Below are 24,213 nucleotides of genomic sequence, written 5' to 3'. Positions count from 1 at the left end.
TATACTTCAATCCGCAGTCCGTTGTCTGAATATCTCATTCTCTCTTGTATACTTCAATCCACAGTCCATAAAAGTTTAAACTATCCTTTTATCCAGGTTATTAATGTGGAATGTCATGCCCAGAATTTAGATCACACTTTATATGTGTTCGAACTCATTGCAAAAATGGTTAAACCACTATATGATCATTTTTTTAAATGTAAATTTACTGTTTGCAAATGCATGAATTATTCTAAATACCAAGGATTTTCTTATCCCTGGTATAGATAACCTTCGCCGTATCTGGCACAATTTTTCGAAATTTTGGGTCATCAGTGCTCTTCAACTTTATACTTGTTTGGCTTTTTAATTATTTTGATCTGAGTGTCACTGATGAATCTTATGTTGATGAAACGCGCGTCTGGCGTATTAAATAATTAGTCTGGTACCTTTGATGACTATTTACATGTCGAAATGTATAATTGTATTTTTTTGTTTGTGTATTTCTCTGTCCTGAATGTTCTTGCATTTTTTTGTACTTGAGGTCCTGTCATGTAATTTTGCCCTTTTAGTGCTATATTTTACATTGCCACAAATCGCCAGTTTTGGCTAGCCACAAAACCAGATTCAACCCACCATTTGTTTTCTTAATGTGTCCTGTACCAAGTCAGGAAAATGGCAGTTGCTATCTTTAAGTCTTTTCTGTGTGTGTTACATTGTTGTTTGTTTTTTGTTGCACTTTAGTGTTTCTGTTGTTTCGTTGTTTTCCTCTTATGGTTGATGTGTTTCCCTTGGTTTTGGTTTCTGACCCGGATTTGTTTTCTCTAAATCGATTTATGACTTTCGAACAGCGGTATACTACTGTTGCCTTTATTCCTAACGAATGTAAAACAGAAAGTCACAATTCAGTATTGAGATTCCTCTTCTTTGAATAAGAAAACACTTATTTTACAAATGGAATTTTCTTGAACTTATTTAATAGGTATCAATAATGATCAAATAATTGTTAAGAAAACCAAATGTCAAAGTGGCTTGGTATTTGAATGGCATCATGGTGAAAAGAAATAAATCATTTGCATGAAAAAAAGAAAGCTATGAGAGTACGTGGCCTAAGATAGACAACTCAATTTTGAACAGATCCTGGTGAGTTCCGGGTTCACCTTTGTTTACCATTATTCTAATGTAAATATGTTCACACTTTTCTTGTTTGTTAAAAAAACTGTTGTACTAAAACACCCCATGTGTGGACTTTGGTAGAATACAATGTCTTCTGTCTTATGTGTTCGGCTATTTGTGATGACATGAAAGATCATTGATATTATTATTTTCTTTAAATTTTCTGTTTATAAAATTTGAATCATTCAAAACACTAATGTTTATCATCTTCAAGGTAACATATTTAACAATACAGTAGTTCTAAACATAAATCAGATCTCTGTGAAGTGTATTCAATCATATGTTTGGTAATTCTAATGATCATTTTATTATAGGAAAATAAACGACAAATGAAATATCAGTAAAAAGTTTAAATCTGCACATAATTATCATGGTCAAAGTATGACCATCACTTAATGGCACTACTGTCCAGTTAAGAATGGTACTTCTCACCGTTGACAATTCAGAGTACCGTTAAGAACTGGAAGAAATAACTTACGGTCACATGATTTAACCACAACCTCCAAACAGAGTTGTGTTAGAACATCATTTTCTACTTGTACCACTTTTTCTCTCTCCAAACACGAATTCTTTCGCCAACCGGCTCGAATCAAAATCGACTCTAGTCTGACCAATGGATTCTTATCCTATGGCGAAAAAAAGCTTTATCGATACTTTCTTGTCCACTACATTGCTTCCCTACGATGCCCAACGATAAAGTGTAAGTGATAGTGTCTAGCCCACAGCACTGGTTCCCTCCAGTGTATCCAATAAATCTTTGCTGATAGGTTCTAGCCCACAGCATTGGTTCCCTTCTATGCCTCACAATAAAGCTTTAGTGATAGTTTCTAGCCCACAGGATTGGCTCCCTACTATGCCTCGCAATAAAGCTTAAGGGATAGTTTCTAGCCCACATGATTGGTTTCATACTGTGCATCACACCAAAGCTTTGCTGATAGTTTCTAGCCCAAAGCATTGGTTCCCTACTTTGCCTCACACTAAACCTTTATTAATAGTTTCTTATCCACTACATTGCTTTTACGATACCCAACGATAAAGCTTAAGTGATAGTGTCTAGCCCACAGCATTTGTTCCCTCCAGTGTATCCAATAAATCTTTCCTGATAGGTTCTAGCCCAGAGCATTGGTTCCCTTCTATACCTCACAATAAATCTTAAGTGATAGTTTCTAGCCCACAGGATTGGTTCCCTACTATGCCTCACAATAAAGCTTAAGGGATAGTTTCTAGCCCACATGATTGGTTTCATACTGTGCATTACACCAAAGCTTTGCTGATAGTTTCTAGCCCACAGCATTGTTTCCCTTCTATGCATCACACTAAAACTTTAGTAATAGCGTCTACCCCACTGTATTGGTTTCATACTATGCCCCACAATAAAGCTTTAGTGATAGTTTCTACCCCAACTGCATTGGTCCCCTACGATGCCTCACAATAAAGCTTTGGTGATAGTTTCTAGCTTACAGAAGTGGCTCCCTACTATGCCTAACAATAAAGCTTCGGTAAAAGCTTCTAGCCCACAGCATTAGTTCCCTACTATGCCTCACACTAAAGCTTTAGTAATAGTTGCCGACTTGTATCTTTATTATTATAAGGCTGACTTCATACAGGAACTCCTTAGGAAGAAAGATAAGAAGTTAACGATATCCTTTCACTCTACTTTCCGCTATAAAATTGATGTTCTTTCACAAAAAGATTCAAAATTTGGTAACTATGTGGAACGCATCTATCACATCGAACTAGAGATAAAGGATACTACAGATATAGTTAAGTCGGTCTCATATCTTGACTTACATCTAGAATTTGAAAAAGAGGGTCGGTTGAAAACAAACTTAACGTCAAAAGCTTTCCAATTGTGAACTTTCCCTTTCTAAGTAGCAACATTCCAGCAGCACCTGCATACGGGGTATATATCTCCCAATTGATACGAAATTCACATGCTAGCATTTCCTATCATGATTTTCTTGATAAAGGGTTGCTGCTCACAAAGAACCTTTTAAACCAAGAGTTCAAAATGATGAAGTTGAAATCATCCCTTTGTAAATTTTACGGACACCATCACGAGTTGGTTGACCGTTATGGAACAAAACGGTTTCACAAATGATATCGGATATGTTCCTTATACGTCGTACTTGCACCCCTTCACTTTCATGAATTTTACCTACCGAATAAGACTATTTACCGGATTTGATATTACATAAGCAACACGACGACGAGTGTCACATGTGGAGCAGGATCTGCTCACCGTTCCTGATCACCTAGTTTTGGTGGGGTTCGTAATGCTTATTCTTTAGTTTTCTATGTTGTGTCACGTGTACTATTGTTTGTCTGTTTGTCTTTTTTCATTTTTAGCCATGTCGTTGTCAGTTTATTTTCGATTTATGGGTTTAACTGTCCCTCTGGTATCTTTCGTCCCTCTTTTTTTCTACCCCACTGTATTGGTTTCATACTATACCCCACCATAAAGCTTTAGTGATAGTTTCTCGCCCACTGCATTGATTCCCTACGTTGCCTCACAATAAAGGTGAACGTTTCTGGCCCACAGCATTGTTTCCCTACGATACATCACGATAAACCTAAATTAATAGTTTCTAGCCCACAGCAGAAAGTCCCTACTATGCCTCACAATTAGGTCTGATTGTTTGACTGGTCTTTGATCAAAGGGAGGAATCGACTATGCAGCCTCTGTATAACAGTCATTACATTCTGTCAAATCAGGCAGGAAAATTGCACAAAAATTGTTTTAAAATATCGTTTTTAACAATCATAATCAAATAACAAAAAATACATATTCCTTTTGTTAAACCTATTCAGATGAGACACTCTGATGTTTTAAATTTGTAGCATCAACAGATACTAATTTGTGCTGCTAATATTTTGTCTTAGTGTATTTCTATTCACTATTGTATAAATAGTGCTCACATTATCATATAATAATAGTTTAAGATAAATATTCTTATCAAATACACATTCACTTGATGTATTATAATTATAGACAAGGTTATTACACTACATTTAAAAATACCAATGAAAATTCATTATCTAAATAATATGACATGCACGTTCGCGATCGGAAAACATAAAAAGTATTTGTTCCAGCTTGAAAAAAAGAAGAGCAAGGTCTACTAAACGTTTCTCTGTTGCAAATGCAATTATTCAACCATGCTGTATGTAGATATGTATTGTCCCCTGTTATTAAATATGAAAGCTCAGATCTTCAACTTTCATTTAAACTGTTTGTTTTGTTTTGTTTTCTTAGTTTGTGTCTGTATGAGTTGTTTCTTTTTGTTATGTGACGTTAACAGTATTTTGGAGACTACCGTTCTACCGTTATAAGGGTTATATCGTCAAAAAGCATTAATTATGAGACTGATTGTGGAATAAAAACATTACGATAAACTACTGTTCTTTGTCATTCCTTTAGGTGGATGGAGTTTATACTCTCAGTCAATACGTTATAACGCGTCTATTGCAATGAACTATGTCCTTTGGACCATATTAAAGTGTTCCTCAAAAGCAATCTATAAATCAAATACGATAAAAATAAAGAACTCAGTGAAATATCATTTGATCTCAATAACGTACAATAATAAGCATTAATCATTACAAGATATTTTTTTTTCAATGGGCTTTTATAACGTAGTGTATACTTGATAATATTTACATTTCAAGTTCATGTCAACTTGTATGATGGTTATAATTTTAGGAGCTTTCTTCATAACAGGTATGTGTGATTGAGTTTGGGGTAACCAGTGGCGTAGCTAGGTCATTTTTACGTGTACGCCCGAACTTCGGCGAGGAGTAAGGACCTGCCGGTATTCGGTCCAAGTGAGGGGACAAAGCCCACGAAAGCAATATTGTATCGAGAATGAGATACCATTCCTGTCACTAAATAATCATCAATATTATTATACTGTGCTCAGAATCTAAATGATTTTTTTACGTATAATCTATTCATCGTGTTAATTTAGAATCTAACGGTCATTGGTTTTAGAGAAATCGTCCAAACCATTTACTTTCAAATATGAGTAAAAGGAGCTGTTGAGCCAAGCATTCTATCAACAACCAAAAAATCGTTAATGAACTTGAAATAATTAATTTTCAGAAATTTTCTGGTGCAATATTAACTATGATTCGCATTCTAAGAGTTCTGTAGAACCCTGGTTCTCGCCTGGGATTTCTTGGAGCAAAAAGTGAATCCATTTATCGGTCCTTTACAGCAGTTAAAAAGATCGATCATTATTTAAGATATTTTTTCTTAATCTGGAATATTGACCTCTGTACAAGTGTCATTACCATCTATGCAGGTTTCAAAGTTAAGGAAGCTACCATTTAAATTATAGACAGGACAGGGGTTTTGAGTAAACAAAAAGGTAGGATGATCAACTAGGCAAAAAAAGAAAAAAAGAAAACAGCATGTCAATTTATGTAAAATAAAAAAAAAAAAACCGGTATACTAATAAAAAAGGCAGGACCGAAAAAAAGTGAAAAATACAAAGACAGGACAGAGATTACGACTAAAAAAAAATACAGGACAACATTTTTCATCCTAGCACCCCCCCCTTTTCCCCTAAAAATCAACCGTAGCTCCCTTAACAAAATCCGAGACGTTTGTTAATTGCGTAAAGATAAGTCTGTCAGTTTGGTACTGAAAAATGTACAATAATTTTCAAAATTTTGGCTTTAAATATTAATCATAATAAAGCTTCTTCCAAAGTTGACGCAGTAATTGATGTATAATAAACATTAACCCCAAAATGTAACTACTTTTTACCTGCCAAAAAAATTCTTTTCTCAATAAAATACGGGAAAATTAAACATTAATTCTATTATTAAGCTCTGGATAATCTTTTGATCATAAACAGTTTCTGTGCAACTTCCGTAAAGTTTCACAAAGATTTTACAATGTTATTTATATTTAAAAAACTTTAACCACATACTGAAACTAAACTGACGCCGCCGACGAAAATTTAGGGTCGCCAATTTCCCTTTTCGTGACATAAATCAAAGGCTGGACAAAAGTTCAAACCACATAAATTATCGAATCTCATCGGGGTTGCGTTCAATTTTGTAGCAGTAACATACATGTATAAGGGCTACATACATTTTTGACTACTGAACGTGTAGCTAACCTTGCTGCTGTCAAGATTTAAAAATCCACGTAGCCCTACGCAGATTTATGTAGCTGCTACGATATTGAACGCAACCCATATAATGCATTTCTTTGAACAAAAGAAAAGTACTCCGAACTCACAGTAATTTCATACTTTTAGTATTACAGAATTTGAACAAATATATATATGATACGATATCATTTGGATAAAAAATGTATATTTCGTCCCTTTTATTCGCATACAGTATTACAAGCCTTTGGAGAAAGAAGTGCACGCGCGCGGCTGATGTGCATTTAACAAGTTCTTTTGATTTTATTCAGATTTGTTTTTTTTAAATCAAAATTCAAGTGTACGCCCGGGCGTTTTGACGTAAATGTAGCTACGCGCCTGGTAACATTTGGCTAACTGAAGTATCGTTGTTCACAATATCATAGATCAAAATATAAATGTTATACACAATATACATACACGAAAATATGCATGTTAAATGATGTAAACATTAGGTTATTATTGAGTTTTGTCAAAATTTGGTTGAAATATTGACACGCAAATGTTTAGACTACCATTTTGATTTTATACATTTTGTGAATTGTTGACACTTATCAATTATGGACTGTTGACCAACGTATTGGCAGAGTCCTAAATTTATATAGTACATATAAAAAAGTTTAAAAATGGTATTAGCTCGATGTTACTATTTTTAGTAACATTGAGTCAATAACATTTTTGTCTCAATGAGATATATGGATAGTGTTCGGCGGCGGCGATGGCAGCGTTATTTTTTACTTAAAAGTTTAATATTGAAGAAGCTAGAAGACATTGCTGCTTCATACTTTGTATATAGATGCCTCAAATAATGATATTTCTGTTTGTCATGTGTTCTTTGTCCTTGGCTTTATTTACATGATTTGATGATGGGGTTACTAACACCCTTATCAGGCTGTAAACTGAACCCTCGTATTGTCGGTAACTTTTCATGTTTCAATGAATACTTGAAAAAAGTGAAGATGTTTTGTACAGGTATTTTTATTTTTTTAATATTAATTTAAATTTCTTCTATATTTTTTCTATATTTGGTATATGCGTACCTCATACCCTATCGATTTTTAAAAATTAAGATTTCATATTTCCGAGTTACGGTTTTTTTCAATTGTTGTATAGAAAGAACTTCTTTTATATTCTGGATGTTTATAAATTTCATAATTTCGATTTGAAAGTTAATCTAAAAGAGATTGTTTCTAACTAAAACAAAATGGTTCTTTTTAGCTCTCACTGTTTCTAATGGATTTCAACAACAAATTCATCAACAGACAGCGTAAGTATTCCAACATGAAAGGCGTTTTTCTTTATTTATATGTTTTACGACCCAGAATTAGCCTAACAAATCAGCAACCGAAAATTTAAAAGAACTGCAGTATTTTTATTTTTTCTTCCATTACACAATAGAATCTCTTCTGAAGATTTGTTTATACAAGATGAAGTTATCTGAAACGTAAATAAACAATAATCTTCTGTAAATTACCTTCTGAAAATATGCGATACGACTTTAATGCCCATTCGAATTAAGAGCCCTTTTTGAATTTGCATAAAGTAAATAAATACTCGTTTTAATTGTTTCATTTGCAAATTCGATAAAAAAAAAAAATCAATAAAAAAAATATTTGTTGACAAAACCAAATGAGATTTTTTTTACACGTAATTTGTTATAATTAATTGAAAACTATTTAAATTAGATATTTTATTGTCAGTATTGTTTAGTTTACAGAAAGAATTATGGTTATGAGGATGTTATGAAACATCTACAGGCTGGTTATCGTGTTTCTTACTACATGACGTCACCAGATTGTAACACGTCATTGATTCAACAGCAATTTCATGTTCCGTTTGGAGATAGCGTTGATTTCTACTTCCAGTTTAGCTATAATGGTATATGGGCTACCCAGTTCACCTCTAAGAAACACATTTCACAAGGTATTAGTGGAGGAAAGCATTTAAACGGTTAAGTTACTTATCGTCATTTTGTACATAATAAGAAAAAGCTAGAACTGAGAAACCGAAGGGATTATTGAAAACAACAGTTGAAGAAAAAAATCAAACACCCACACGCAAAAAATCTGAAAGACGATAAGACAAATATTGGTTCATAAAACACTACAACGAAAACTGACCACTGAGTAACAGGAACATAGCAAAAACCGGTTGGACTGACTTTAGAAAATAGACATCTTTGACGTGCTTGTACTCCTACTTGATTACAATATTAATTTTAAATCTTATATGGGGGTTTGTAATATCGCTTCAACACTCAACTCTAGAGCATTTTTTGCTTGTTTATTAAAAAATTGGAGACTTTTTTATACAGATGTTAATCTTATAGAATTCTTATTTTTGTAATTTTATTGGGGTGTAAATATGTTGATCAAAGCACATTTTCTATAAATGGCGGAAGCGCAATAGCATCGCTTTTACAACCCCAAGGAACTATAATAAAATGAAGCATTCTTATTAATATATTTTGATGCAACAACCATGGGATTTAGACTTATATAAATACTAGAACACACCCGCGAAATCGCGGGCATTCAGAGCGGAGTTAAAAGTATGTAAAGTGTTGTTAGAAGTTTTATACCTCCTCCTTCATTTCCAAAATTCCCAATTTTTGGTTTTCTATCAATTTCAATATGAACATACATTTAGTATGTTATGAACATTTAAGTAAGGAGCCTGTAGTTCAGTGGTTGTCGTTTGTTTGTGTGTTACATATTTGTTTTTCGTTGCTTTTTTTGTACATAAATAAGGCCGCTAGTTTTCTCGTTTAAATTTTTTTAGATCGTCATTTCGGCGCCTTTTAAAGCTGAGTATGCGGTATGGGCTTTAATTGCTCGTTGTTGAAGGCCGTACAGTGACCTATAGTCGTAAATTTCTGTGTCATTTTGGTCTCTTGTGGAGAGTTGTCTCAACATGGCAATCATACCACATCTTTTTTTTTTGTTATCAATGAATTTTGTAAAATATTTAATGAATGGAGAATTTCAGAAAAGGTATCAAAAGTTCACATGAATAATTTTAGCGCTTATCTGTATATTACTATATAAATAAAGTGTATTTACTTTCAATTCTTAGTTTAGTAATCGATCCATGGTGGTCAATTGACATAGTATACAGACCCTCTCCATTTAATAAACTCTGAACAGAATTAAAATACACTTTATTCGTACTATTTACAGAAAAACGCAAACCGGAAGTATAATCTGACTTAAAATTTCGTCCAATGACGGGACAATATCCGGATGCCTTTTTTCTTGTTTTTCTCCCAAAAGAACTCAATCTGAATAATCATATGAATGGATGACAAATGCGACTATGCACTGTACATATAGGACACAGAGTCGTGTTGATTAATTTATTGTGGAAAGAAGAGAAGCGACACCAAAAATGAGGTCTTCTCGTTTAATAGTATAGATTTTCGCTTGTTTTTGAATGCATGATTTTAAAATTGCCATTGATAGTATTTGCAGTAATAACTGTTGTATTTAAAACGCAAATAAAATATTATATCGGAGTATTTCCTGTCTGTTAGGTTCTAATAAAACACACCAATAATTCATTTATCTTTAACTTTTAACACCATTAATCTTGTTCTCTTTCATATTCACATATTCAACTAATTTATAGTATTCTGTATGTTTAATGATTTGTTCAACATTTACAACTAATAAAAAAGCCACGAATAAAAACAAAAATAAAACAGTATGCTTTACTCTGTCGAGTTTCACTCCTCTTGTAGTTCATGTATTTCCCTCAGTTTCTATGTGTTTTCTAGGACGAGAAATAATTCTACGACAAGCTGTGATTGATAGAAACGATATAGCTCACTGGAATATTTCAGTCACAGATAGAAGCTTTGGTCATGTTTTAGAATCCTGGAACTTCACTTGCTTTTTTGGAAATGATATAGGAAAGAAGTAGGTATAACTTTTTCTTTACAAATTCTTAATTTGACATCAGGATTCTGTTTGTAAAAATACCTCAGAAAATACACAAAAAAGGATAATCGTTTTCGTTTTTCAGATACAAGCTGTTGAAATTAACAGCATGCTACACGAATAATACAAAAGATGTATATATGGGAAACCACAAAAATCAGCAGATATATTAACTTTATCAATATTTTCTAATTCGTTGGTCCATAGAATTAAAAAGCAATCGGAATGCGATTGAAAAATTTACGAACAATCCATTGATGCAAAGAAAGTCCTTAACAACAGCGCTAGTTTTCAAGTTTTGTCCTCTGCAAGTTTGCTTTGTAGGATAATAAAAAAAATCGAACATTATTATATAACTTTGCGTTCCTCATCTATCTGGTGAGTAAAACCCTTTTCAACTGATTTTTATAGTTCCAACACAGGGACAGGTTAGAGGGACTGTTTGGCACCAGCAATTATTTAAAACTTCGCCAAATTATGTAAGTGCCTGCCTTACATCAGGAACCTGCAGTTCAGTGTTTGTCATTTTATGTTGTATATCATATTTGGTTTTAATTTATTATTTTGTACATACACCAAGCCGTTAGCTTTCTTATTTGAGTTGTTTTACATATGTCATTTCGGGGCCTTGAAAAGCTTACTATACAATTGAATTTTGCTGTATGGTGCCTTACAGTAACCTTTAGTTATTAGGTCCCTGGTGGAGAGCTATTTTTTGGGGCAATCATACCACATTTTTTTACTTTTATAATGATGGTTGGCCGAGAACAAAACTGCACAATAAACGAGATGATTTCAGCTTCCTTATAATGAAATTTTATTTCTATGTAGCAACATACAAGCAGCTTATGCATATGTAGTATAAATATATTCCTGTTCATACATTATGCCAGATCTTGCTTTTTCTGGAATAGTTTCCTTGATTGAGGGTTTGACATGAAGCTATAAAGTATAACGTGCGCCATCACGAGTTTGTTGACCATTATCATGATTATTGAATATGTATTTCACAGATGACGACGGCTATGCTCTATTTGTCGTAACAACCATACTGTCCTATTTCTCGAATAAGACTTACAGACGAGTTCACACGAACATGAGTACCTGAGATTTGATTGTGTTCGTGTTGAGGGTTTTCTCGTTTCTTATGAGTTTGAATCTATCTTTGGTAGTTTCCCCATCTATTTTTGTAGGGAAGCCAAACTGAAGTTTTATGCAACTGATATTAAACCTATCAAAGTTGTGTATTTGGAAGATATTAAAACTGCGCTGGAGACGGGAGGTCATGTGCGATATAGCACATCTTTCATTGACTGTCAGGGAGATTTGAAATGGGAAGCTTTAGGAGCGGAAATAACAGGTACTTGTTTAAAAATGATTTATCATTTACAAGGAGGACATATATTTAAAACTAACACTTAAAGAAGCTGTTAAGATAACTTATGGTAAGACAATACTAGGGTACGTTATTTCATGTCCCTTTCCATCCTGCCGAACTAAAAGAGCGTTTCTTAAATTCCTATCAAATTATGTGGCAAAAAAAAGAAAATTATGAAATCTTAAATAACCGCAATTTTACATATATATTGAATCCACCATACTGGAATTACTGTATACTGTGTAATCATTTATTTTCGTTGGTACCAATTGTCGTGGATCGGAGAGCATTTCTATTTTCAATGATATCTTATTCCAGACATAGATTACCGAAGTCGTATTTGACACAACTTTTTAGAATTTTTGTTCCTCAATGCTCTTTAACTTTATACTTCTTTGGCTTTCTAACTATTTTGATCTGAGTGTCACTGGTGAGTCTTATGTAGACCAAAAGTGCGTCTGTCGTATCTAATTATAAGCCTGGTATCTTTGATAACTATTTAGCTATTAGAACTGATCACCCCTTTTCGTCCAATGAAAAGTCAGTTCCCCCCTCTAATTTTCATAGTACATGGTTTTCCATGAACTATGAAATACTATACATGAATGACTTTTCATTGTCAGTTAATTATGAAAGTGAAATCTTAATAACTGCACTAACGAAGTGTTCAATCCCCTGAGGCAATTTCAACTGGAAAAAGGAATAAAGATTAAAGATGAAAGAGCAAAGATGAAAACAAAACATTTTGAATTTTGCAAATTTTCATACATTTTCTAACGGTACACATATATAGAATAAACAAACACAATTTGGGTATGGAAGTAGGTAAAACAATACTTATTTTATTAATATACCTGACATTTGAGGGATTATTTTTCTTTCAAGAAAACAATGCCAGACTGCTGATATATAAGGCAAATATTTTTTTCGGAGAAACACAATACATGTAAATTTATCAATAAAAAGTGAGCATTTAATGTTGAATGGTTTGAATTTAAATATTTAAACAGAGAGTTTATATTTATAGAAAAAAGTCAAATTTCAAAAAAGGGGATTTACATAACATTGTGTTGCTTTTTAAAATAAAAAAATCTCAAAATATATAAGTAATAAATTTTACCTGAAGCAGAAGAAAAACAAGTTATTCATTCAGTCCTCACAAACTATGTCCGAGCTTTGTCATTCCATCCATTGAAATGATGATAACCTATGTTTTACATTTAGTTAATTATAGTGAACTCTTATTTAGGTTTGAATATTACAATGGGAAAGGATAATTTTGTAAGGTCACTCGAAAGTGTGAATATGTTCTAAATTGGTTAGACAATACTTGGTCATGTTTTATGAAGATTTAATTGGTCAGACAATACTTGGTCATGTTTTATGAAGATATAAGCTCTCGGCTTCGCCTTGGGCTTAAATCTTCATAAAACATGACCAAGTATTGTCTAACCTATATAACATATTGGAAATAGTCTCGGTTGAAGAACTTCATTAAGTCATTAAAAAACTTTAAATATAAATTAGAGCATGAACTGTTCTTATCAATGGAATAATTTCAGTTGTCTTTGAACTACATTTCCGTTTCAGTAACGACATTAAAACTTCGTTCTTTAATCAGTTTCTCCGTAACTATGAATTCTTAAATAGAACCAGTTTCATAACAGCGTGAACAAGATTATTTCTTGGCGCGCCCAGGTTATCAATTGACTGTGTCAGATAAGGTAACCGTTCTTCTGCAACGCTTATTTTTCATATCGTACGTGCTATGGACATTTAAACTGTGGGGTCGCCAGACGTTCTAAACGCATAAATCAAATGATATGAACAACTAGTGGAGGACTAAACCGTGTGTGTTGATTTAAATCTTGAACACCTAAACTTGCTTTTATTCTTCTCGTGCATCTGCATGCACTTTACTCTTTTATCCTATTTAAATCCCCATTGGAAGGCCTCTGACAGACTGAGTGAGCGTATAATCAGTGTTATCGATAGCCGATGACAAACAAGTTAAAGGTAAACTATTCAGTCGTATTACAAGACATAAGTATTGCGGTTGTCCACGCTGTTATGAAATTGATTCTACAACTGAACTTGATCTTCAGGTTGTTTATGAATAACATAGTGTGACATTTGAAACCTGACATTTGCTTAAAGTCCTAGTTATCCATTACGAAAAAAATCGTTAAAACAAATGAAGGTATAGTTTCAACTTTAAAAGGACCCTGATCGGGTGAGTAGAAGGGCAACCGTAAATTGATATGCATGCATCACTAGCAATTAAGTCAATCATAATGTAAAAATCAGAGTCAACCCTTGTTTAAAAACTCCATATAATGTGAACTAAATAACTGTCCGTTCCTAGATTTAGATATTTCAATTTCACACAGAAAACCCCACATTAAAATTTTCAACAAAAGGGACGACTTTTCATTCCCTACTGTAAATATTCCTTTTTTCGATGACGATGTTCCTTTGTAACTATCTTATTTTTTGTTTGTTTCACAACTCGTTCGCTATCGCCGTGACTGTTGTGAAGTTTTTGATTAAAATGAACGCAATCATATGTATTATTTGTTAATAACAGTCTAGGGTTTCGTTACCACATAAAGATTTGGTTTAATTGTACCTTGAAGTAGACTTATATCAAACGGGTTGACACATCCTTATTTTAACGGAGTTGTTGTTGACCGTGCCCGGAAATTTAGAAACGGTCCTGGTTATTTTATCGATCCAAATAAACTTATTTCAAAAGGTTACCAATTTATTCAATACTGTAATAAGATCTTTGAGTATAGTTTTTATTGGTATTTATACTGATTTTGTTATTAGTAAATTAAAAGCAAACTTAATATTAATGTTATATACAAATGCAATTTCTTGTATCTACAATATTCCGACTCCGATATCTTGCATTTTGGCATTGTGTAAGGTCATGTTTTTTTCTCTGACTGTTTATGACGTCTTTACACTAAATTAATTGAATGAATCAAATGTGTACTGATTAATAGTTTTGTCTTAGATGTTTGATTTTCAAAAATTATTCATTATTGGCTTCAAGCTAGCTGTCAGTAACTGCGAGTACACTCATATCTGTACTTAGCGTCTTTCTGTTGTTTGGATGTACAAGCAACCGGTCACGTCCACTCTGTGTTTTTGTTAAATTTAGTTCTATATGTATCAATCTGTTGAGTTAAGCCTTTTTCAACTTTTTTTTGGTTGTTCTTATGATGTACTGTTACACCACTGTACCAGATTAGGGGTGGTGTTGGGATCTACCTTACATGTTTGACCCCGCCATATTCCGTATGTTTTTGTCTGTCCCAAGTCAGGAGCCTGTAATTCGGCAGACCTTTTGTGTTCCAACAAAATACTTTATTTTAAGTTCGCCTGGGTATATAAAAGATAATCTCACACTTAAATAAGTGGTATTGAGTGACTTTACTATTATAATCCTGGTACCTTTGATAACTATTTACTACATTAGTATACTAGTATATGAAAGTGAATTTACAAAATATGGCAAGATATTTCCTCTTTTGTTTTTTAGATGACACTTTATGAACTCTGCTATATATGAGAACAAAAATTTTGTTGGTCAGTAGGGTGCACAATTTTTACCAATTGGAATAGTTAACATACCAACCCACCGAAATCAATAAATATATGCTGTCGATTAACAAGTCCAGCATTAGTATCGTAACAGCAAACGGTAGGTTACTCCTATAGGGTAAAATGTAAAAAATATTCGGGTTTTTAGGTGAGAATCTAGGTTCCTATTTTTCTTATGTAGGTGAAGGTATATAAAATGACAGGTGTGGTATCTTTGACGAAGTCAGGTAATCATTTCTCTACAGATTCTTGGAGGCATTATTGATAGGAACAACAATTTTATAATCGTTATTATTCTAGTATTAATTTTTATTATACCTCACTTTTGTGTTACTGTGAATCTAGGTGGAAGAACTATATAATAAGCAAAGTTTATTTAGGAGTATAATGCCAATCTGATAAGTTTCATTTGGATTGTATCTCAGTATCAGTACATGTAGTGGCATTGAAACTGTCAGATATTCAAATAGTTATTAAAGGTACCAAGATTATAATTTAATACGCCAGACGCGCGTTTCGTCTACATAAGACTCATCAGTGACGCTCAAATCAAAATAGTTATAAAGCCAATCAAATACAAAGTTGGAGAGCATTGAAGACCCAAAATTCTAAAAAGTTGTGCCAAATACGGCTAAGGTAATCCATTCCTTGGAAAATAACATCCTTAGTTTTTACAAAATTCAAAATTTGTATCAGAAAATTTATAAAAATTACCATATAATTGATATTCATGTCAACACCGAAGTACTGACTACTGGGCTGGTGATACCATGGAAACCATCGGGGACGAAACGTCCACCAGCAGTCGCATCGACGGTCCAGTGGTGTAAATAGTTATCAAAGGTACCTTGATTATAAATTAATACGCCAGACGCGCGTTTCGTCTACATAAGACTCATCAGTGACGCTCAGATCAAAATAGTTATAAAGCCAAACAAGCACAAAGTTGAAGAGTATTGAGGACCCAAAATTCCAAAATGTTGTGCAAAATACGGCTATGATATATAATCTATTCCTGGGATAAGCAAACACTTAGTTTTCGACAATTCAAAGTTTTGTAACAGGAAATTTAAATATGCCAATGTCAGTAGGACAAAATTCAATATATGCTTTAATTATGGCGACGATATTACTATTATGGTAAAAACAAAAAAAGAGTTATCCTATCCATGGTGTTTTGTTCTTTTTGAGATAATAAACCGAGATAACATCTATAAAACATTTGTACAACATAAATTAGAGTTGTGAAACGCGGAACCCCGATCAATAGATTTAATCCATAGAAATAAACAAATAGTTGAAAAATATTAAAATACCAATGAAATGCAGCAATTCAGTAGTATCCGTTTTTGATACCTAAACTTACACCACTAGAACGATGTATAAACTCACATTTATTTACCTTGGCAATGTAGTAGAGTTATCTTTCTTAGTGCATAAATATAGCTGTCATGTTTAGTGTTGGTTCTAATTTTATAATTTGAATTGATTGCAAATGTTAAACTTGAAATATAATCTAAGTTTTACCCAAGTAGCTCGTAGTTAAATAACAAACAAACTGGAGTTGTTGTTTGTTGGTAGAATTATAATTTAAGAAAATAATGAAAAGTAAAATCACAACAAGAACTATCTTTAAAAAAGATATCCGACGTATTTAAATTTGAGTATAAGTTTAAAACTATTATTTCGATAACCTTCAGAAGCACAATGACTTAAATCTGCATCTGAATGTAACTACAAGAAATTCTTTACTAAGTCTGGTTATATTAAGGGAATAATATATTAGAATATTGTGATGATACCTAAAAAATTTATTTGTCAAAAAATCCAGTGCAAATAACAAGAAACAAATATACATTTACTAATGTTTACATTAAACTAACGTTTTCTCTATTTGTGTTCAGTATTCTCGGTCCTCGTATCTTTCTGTTTACATTCACCAAAACCCCGCGGAAATCTCACATGCGTAGGTGCGTTCTAAAAGACATGTTCGTTCGTACAACAAAGTTTACATTAAAAATTATATAATAAACAGCTGTCATGGTTGTAAAGAGCTATTGGAGAAACAATTATTTTAACAAAAATATAAATCTTTATAAGATCTAGTTCAAATAAATATAGTTGTTCACTTGCTTTCCATCACGATATAATTAACGAGACGTTTTTTTCAAACACAACCAAATTACCCACCATGACAGCATCTTGTCCAATCACAGAAAGGATTTTCGAGCATGCGTATTCTGTTGCCATAGTTAAGCGTCCTTAAGTTCAAAGGGCACAAACCGAAACTATACCGACTACGTCGGAAAAAAACTGAACTTAGAGGAAAATTAATTCGGAAAGTCCATAATCACATGGCAAAATCAAATAACAAAACGCATTAAAAACGAATGGACAAGAACTGTCATATTCCTGACTTGGTACAGGCATTTTCAAATGTAGAAAATGGTGGGTTAAAACTGGTTTTATAGCGCTTACCCTCTCACTTTGATGACAGTCTTATCAAATTCCGTTATATTTACATTGATGCGTTAACTTAACAGACACAATAAATAAAATAGTCAAAATATGGGTACATCAGTCATCATCGTATAACAATTTTAAAAGGAACAATTTAACAGAACACAAAAACATCTATCTACATACACATTCAGTGATTTGTGTGTCGGACGTCAGAAAATTTTATTCGTCAAATATATTTGTCGTTCAATGTGCATACAAACAATTTTAAAATTTACCTAGGCAATGTTAGCATACAGGGTTAAAAAATCAAAAGTATGTAAGAATAAATTTCAGAAATAGACCGATTTTGACGTTTGTTGTTCAACGTTTATTGTAATCATTCATAATAGAAATATATCATAATGACATAAAAAAGAATATCATACTGACGGGATCTTTTTAAGTACAGAGTCACGTTATAAGAACGTTATAAGAAATGCAATTAGAAAATGTACCGGTATAATCAAGGTATTTAAATCATATACATAAACCGTTATAAGTTTACTGTCTGACATTTTTGTTTGGATTTTACAAAATCCCAATCGAATTTCAATTCCAAAGACAAGGAATTATTTATACTGCAGAATGGTTGGGTGTCTAAACCATTTCTCTTATTTAGAGTTTGGAGAATCTTTTACGATAATGAAGCATAACCGATATGGGCTCTTAGGTACAGCGTAGGACTAAGTACGATGGATCACGTTGCTTTTACTTAAATAAATCCATTGAAAACACCATTTAGAATCTTTATGCTAAGTAACATGAACCCTAGGTGTGATCTCGTGTGCTGTTGAAGGTTGCACATATACGACTCTTCTAGCTATATATATAATTATATAGTGACAGCATGATATCTTACTCATGCTGAGTACAAATACTGTGATATGAATCTAAATCGGCGATGTCACCATGCATTTAGGAAAAGTGGTCGCGATCGTAGTAACGATTATTAGAACAAAATGTTTCATATGTGGCATAGATATTTCATAACGGTTAGCCAACTCGTGATGGTGTACACACATCTTTTGCACGGATAACTTCAACTTAAACACTTGTAAGTCACGTTTTAGTCGCTTCATTTTAAGCATCAACCCTCTATCAAGAAAATCATCATAGGAAACGTGAGCTCTTTAAGATATTTACTTCAGATACAGGCGCTGCTAAAATGTTGCTAAATAGAAATGGAATATTTAAATCGGAGGCTTAAATGCCTTTTGCCTTTATCTCAAGTATCAGAAGTAACAAGGTGTAGGAGTACCATCCACTTGAGAACAACATGAAGCTGACTACAGCGTACGCTACACTTAAACATTGTATGTAATGCCTTCACTATTTCTGTGACTATACTCTTTCGAATGACAAACTCTATGTATATGTAAACATTTAATTAACGCATTGTTAATCTAAGTTCAGAACTTTATATTTAATTTCTCATCATATTGTTGATTGGTTCAGGTATTGAATTATCAGTACCTGTTTTTTGCGCCAAACCCTCCGGTAAATAAAATCATCAGAAGATAACAGGATTACAATTTTGTACGCCAAACATGCGTTTGTCCACAAGGGACTTAATTAAAAGTTAAATGACCAGAAAACGAAGTTGAAAAGCATTAAGGACACAACATTAGGAAAGGTTTGCCAAATATAGCAAAGTTAATCTGTTCCTGGGGTAGATAAAGGCAACAGTATTATACCGCCGTTCAAAACTCGAAAATACATGGACAAAAACAAAATCGGGGTAACAAACTAAAACTGAGGGAAACGCATTAAATATAAGAGGAGAACAACGACACAACATTAAACTGTAACACACACAGAAACGGACTAAGCATCAGACAAAATCCGATGAGAATAGCAAATATAACATCAAAACCAAATACATGAATTTGAGATAGAAAAGTACCGTGAAATTACTAAGTATTTCGAAAAAAGCAAAGTTTTGTAAACAATTTATTTATAATCATGACCAAAACAATGACACTTCATGTCAACACAGAGGTGCTGACTATATGTATTTGGTAGGTGATAACCTAGGTGGAAAATCTCCATCAGCAGTGGCATCTTCCCAATTGATTGCGCTAGTACAGGTAGAGATTTTAAATGTTTTATATAATTGCACGATAAAAGAGAAATAGATTTCATGTTCTCTTATATATTTTTGTTTTGAATTTTTAGTATCCACATCAGACACTTAGAATAGATAGTTTCACAGTAACTCAGAAGATATTGTGTTGGTAATTAAGGCATCCAGTATAGTTTATTTATATCCAGCGTCTCTTTCTTTTGGTTAAATTCTAGAGAAAAGAGAACAGATATACAATGGTTTAGAACTTTCTATTTGGTATGTGTCAGGAACGTACACGTTCGATGTAAAGGGATTGTGAATACCCAATTGTCTTATTTTAAAAGCAGTTTATGTAATGTGATTTACCGACAACAAAATATGTTGTTGGGGCTACAACGTATTTTAATAGAGCTATCACAGGTTCTGCCAAACAAACATGTTAGTCGTTAAGGATCTTCAAATATAGATATATTTAGAGAACCAATACGTGTTTTATTTCTGAATTTTATCGACGTTCTTGCAGAAAGTATTTACGCCCCCTATTTCACGTTCTGCCTTCATCTGACATAATCCTCGACTGAAGTCATTAGTATGTTACGTTGTGGTTCAAGTTTATGGATTAAGACTCGTTGTATGTCAACAAGAAATAATTAACATACTTTGCATGGAAATGTTATTGATAATATTCAAGTTTCTTTTTATAACATGACCAGCCGAATTATATATGAATGAAGATATTACACAGGTGCAACCAACATGTTTTTGAAATTTGAAGACAAGGAAGAAAAATGTTTGAAATCTATTAAAAATGCAATGTCTGTTTTTAGATTGTGAAAAACATTATACTTCTAAAGTGAAGTACATTAAGCTAGCTGTATTTTAAATCAGTATTTTTATTTCCGTTCAGTTGCATCGATATCATTTTGTCCTTTTTTTATTCAGATGTAGGACTAATGGTTTACTCATTACATATTTTTCTGGCACGATTATAACAGTGTTCTAGACATTGTTAACTAAGTACCTCGCAATATCCTATCCTTTTTAACTTTGTCACACATTATTCTGACTAGCCTCACAGTAAACATCGTTTTAAGTAAATGTTATTTCTAGACATAGATGCTGTAGTCCAATCACCACAAATGTAAAAGAGGTAGGACCAATTGTCTTTTTATTCATTAGGGTCAATTTCAAAAAGTGCTGAAAAAATAAAATTTACGATTAAAGCAATAAATACAAATGTTTTTTCGAGATTTTCCTGCTGCGTTCAAGACCCATTGTTGGCTGTTATCTGCTCTTTGGTTGGGTTGATGTCTCTTTGACTGATTTCCTATTTCCATTCAATTTTATTTTTGTTCAATATCTCGATTTTTGTGTTTTATGATATGTCTGTAAAATAGTTAATTGAAACCCAAAAAAAGATGAGAGTCAAATATGCCGTGTTTTAGGCGGAAAATTGGTTGTTTACTTTTAGTTATCTTTTTTGCTAGTGTTACCGTCATTCGAAATTTCTTATTATTCAAATCAATTTGAACAACAGTGAAACGTAAGCTGAACATTTGATCATGTCACCATTATCATTATAATACCTACCCCCAAGAACACTGGGGATTATATATAGAAATATGGCTTTCTCCCGACAGGTAGATAACCCTTTCCATAGTGGGTCGTCTGTTTGGCTGTACAGGATGTACAAGTACACAGCCACGTCATGAGAGTGAAGACGTTAAAGTCTCTTGTAGAGATATTGCTTCGCTCTTTGCACTTTAAGGACCCTTGTTACAACTCTTTGACGGATCCGTACGTGGCATGTTGAAAGACAGGATTTCTGTCTCTATAAAATATTACAATTTCCCAGTGGCAGTCTCAAATCCTCCTACCTTTATTCCGAACGGTATCTATTGCAGTATCTACCTTTTCATTGTGGGTCGTCCGTTTGGTTGTTCAGAGTGTACAAGTACACAGCCACGTCATGATAGTGAGGACGTTAAAGCCTCTTGTAAAGAGATTGATAGCTCTTTGCATTTTAAGGACCCTTGTTACAAGTCTTTGAGGGGTTCGTACGTGGCCTGTTGAAAGACAGGATTTCTGTCTCTGTAAAATATTATAATTGCTCAGTGGCAGTCTCAAATCCTCCTACTGAAAACTGATAACCCTAGTGAATTAAGACGTAAGGCGAGTGCTTCCACGAATGGGGTTCGAACTCACAACTTAAGTGTTGACTGGGTAGTGATTACAGTAGTAACTACTTAGACCATTCGGCCACAGATGCCCGTCCCACCTATGGAATTTATTGTTAATTTGCATTCGTCCTATACATGCATAAAATGTTTGCTCATATGATGACGTTTAAATACCAACAATCAATCAATCATTTATACCTTTAATCTAATAAAACATATATAATTTGGGAACTGCGTTGCACTGCACATGTACATATAACTCTGAGTTGTGATGATTATATTTCGTATTATATGTATTTTACAGATTTTGATATTACAAAGGTCAACAATGTAACAGTAATAAAGACAAGCAAGAAAGCTACAATAAAAGGTGGCATGACAAACTTTGAATACATTATCTTAACTAGTTATACCACAAAAGAATTTGGAGCATATACTAATTTCATTGTAACCTACAATACAATTGACCAGCCTGTACAAGAGGTTTATAGAGGAAATATGAACTGCATGTTTCAATCTGGAGGAGGCATTAACTATTACCTTGGAGTATAATTTTCAAAGACGAGAAACAAAACGCAGAGTGGAAAAAATATGACAAAGAGTGAACCGTTGTATCAGCTTTATATTAAACTATTCACGAAGGAGATAATATGATAATAAAGATATGTTTTATTCTATTGTTATTTGTTGAATATATTACTTGAAACCATTCTTAGGGAGACCGTTTATAATTGAGGAAAGCAGAATGAAAGTTGATATTCTGTTCATTAAAAAACCATTGACGAAAGGGAGGGGAAAAAATAAAAAAACAATGTAACGCTGCGTTGAAGCCCCCTTTGTGAGCTTTAGCTGTTTGCTCTTTGGTCTGATTGCTGTATCTTTCACACATTCCCCGTTCTCTATGATATTTCCAAAACTATACGGTTAACTCTGTTCCTTCACGGTTTGTTGTCATCAAACCGTTTGATATATTTGTTTTCTCTGAGCTTTTAAGTGATGTTATTGCTATAGATCTTTATACGGTATATGTTTTGCCCATTTTGGAAGAACGTATAGTGACCTATTATCATTTTATTTTATGCAATTTGGGGTTCGTGTTGCTCAGTATTTTAATATCGTTATCTCTGTGCCAATACACATGTTTGTCTAACCTACTACTAAACTGAGAAAGGAAATAGGGAATGTGTCAAAGCGACAATAACCTGACCATAGAGCAGACAACAGCCGAAGGCCACCAATGGGTCTTCAATGTAGCGAGAAACTCCCGCACCCGTAGGCGTCCCCCAGCTGGCCCCTTAAAAATACATATCCTAGTACAGTGATAATGGACGTCATACTAAACTCCGAATTATACACAAGAAACTAAAATAAAAAATCATACAAGACTTACAAAGGCCAGAGTAAATTATACTGCTTATATATTTTACCATAATTTCAGTTGTCGGTTTAATGACATTTAATTTCACAAATCATTTAACAGGTAAATATAAAAGAGAGACGAAAGATACACGAAGAACATTAAAACTCAAAAGTCGAAAATAAACTGACAACACCATGACAAAAAAGAAATAACTAACAGACACACAATAGAACACAGCATATAAAACAAAAGACTAAGCAATACGAACCCTATCAAAAACTGGGGGGTGATCTCCGGTAGGTTTAGTAGATCCTGCCCTACATGTGGCACCCGTCGTGTAGCTCGTGATAGTGCATACTCGGTAATAAGTCGTATTCGTGACGGTATACTCCATAACGGTCAACCAACTCGTGAATGCGTCAGTAAAATTTACGAAGGGTGATGTAAACTTTACCATTAGGAACTATTGGTTAAATAGGTTCCTTGTGAGCAGAAACTCTCTATCAAGGAAATCATGACAGGAAATAAATAGTTATTATTCATCTTATTGATACTTTACATCTTGTAACATAGTGCAATTTTACAATGTTAAAATAAATTAATCATTTATAAATTTTGAAATTATAAAGAAAGTAAGGTTCCTCAGACAAAGTTCACCTTTAGATTACTTTAGCTATTGGCTAGGCACTTTTTGGTAAATAAGTTGTGCAACTGTTTCGGGTAATATGCATTCTTGTCTATTATTCGGGTTTGAGCTTACCTACTCAAGCTTATTTCAAAAAGTTCTTCGTATACATGATTAATAATGTATTAAAACATGAATAGCTAATTGTTACAGTGACCTATAGTTGTTAATTTCAGTGT

The 24,213-nt window shown here is 33.2% G+C and overlaps 1 protein-coding gene across 1 annotated transcript; it reads left to right on the top strand.

Moving 5' to 3' along the window:
• Window positions 1-4,782: 4,782 nt before the first annotated feature.
• Window positions 4,783-22,666, top strand: LOC143082005 (uncharacterized). Its single transcript, XM_076257601.1, has 6 exons — window positions 4,783-4,876; window positions 7,533-7,581; window positions 8,025-8,237; window positions 10,090-10,231; window positions 11,446-11,612; window positions 22,294-22,666. Exons 2-6 carry the CDS (start codon window positions 7,548-7,550, stop codon window positions 22,539-22,541), a joined length of 804 nt encoding a protein of 267 aa, XP_076113716.1. The 5' UTR covers window positions 4,783-4,876; window positions 7,533-7,547; the 3' UTR covers window positions 22,542-22,666.
• The last annotated feature ends 1,547 nt before the right edge of the window (window positions 22,667-24,213 follow it).

The sequence above is a fragment of the Mytilus galloprovincialis genome, chromosome 7 (assembly GCF_965363235.1).
Source record: "Mytilus galloprovincialis chromosome 7, xbMytGall1.hap1.1, whole genome shotgun sequence".
In the NCBI taxonomy this organism is placed as follows: domain Eukaryota; kingdom Metazoa; phylum Mollusca; class Bivalvia; order Mytilida; family Mytilidae; genus Mytilus; species Mytilus galloprovincialis.
The sequence above is the reverse complement of the archived record's forward strand: the minus strand, read 5'-3'. Positions and strand labels throughout refer to the sequence as shown.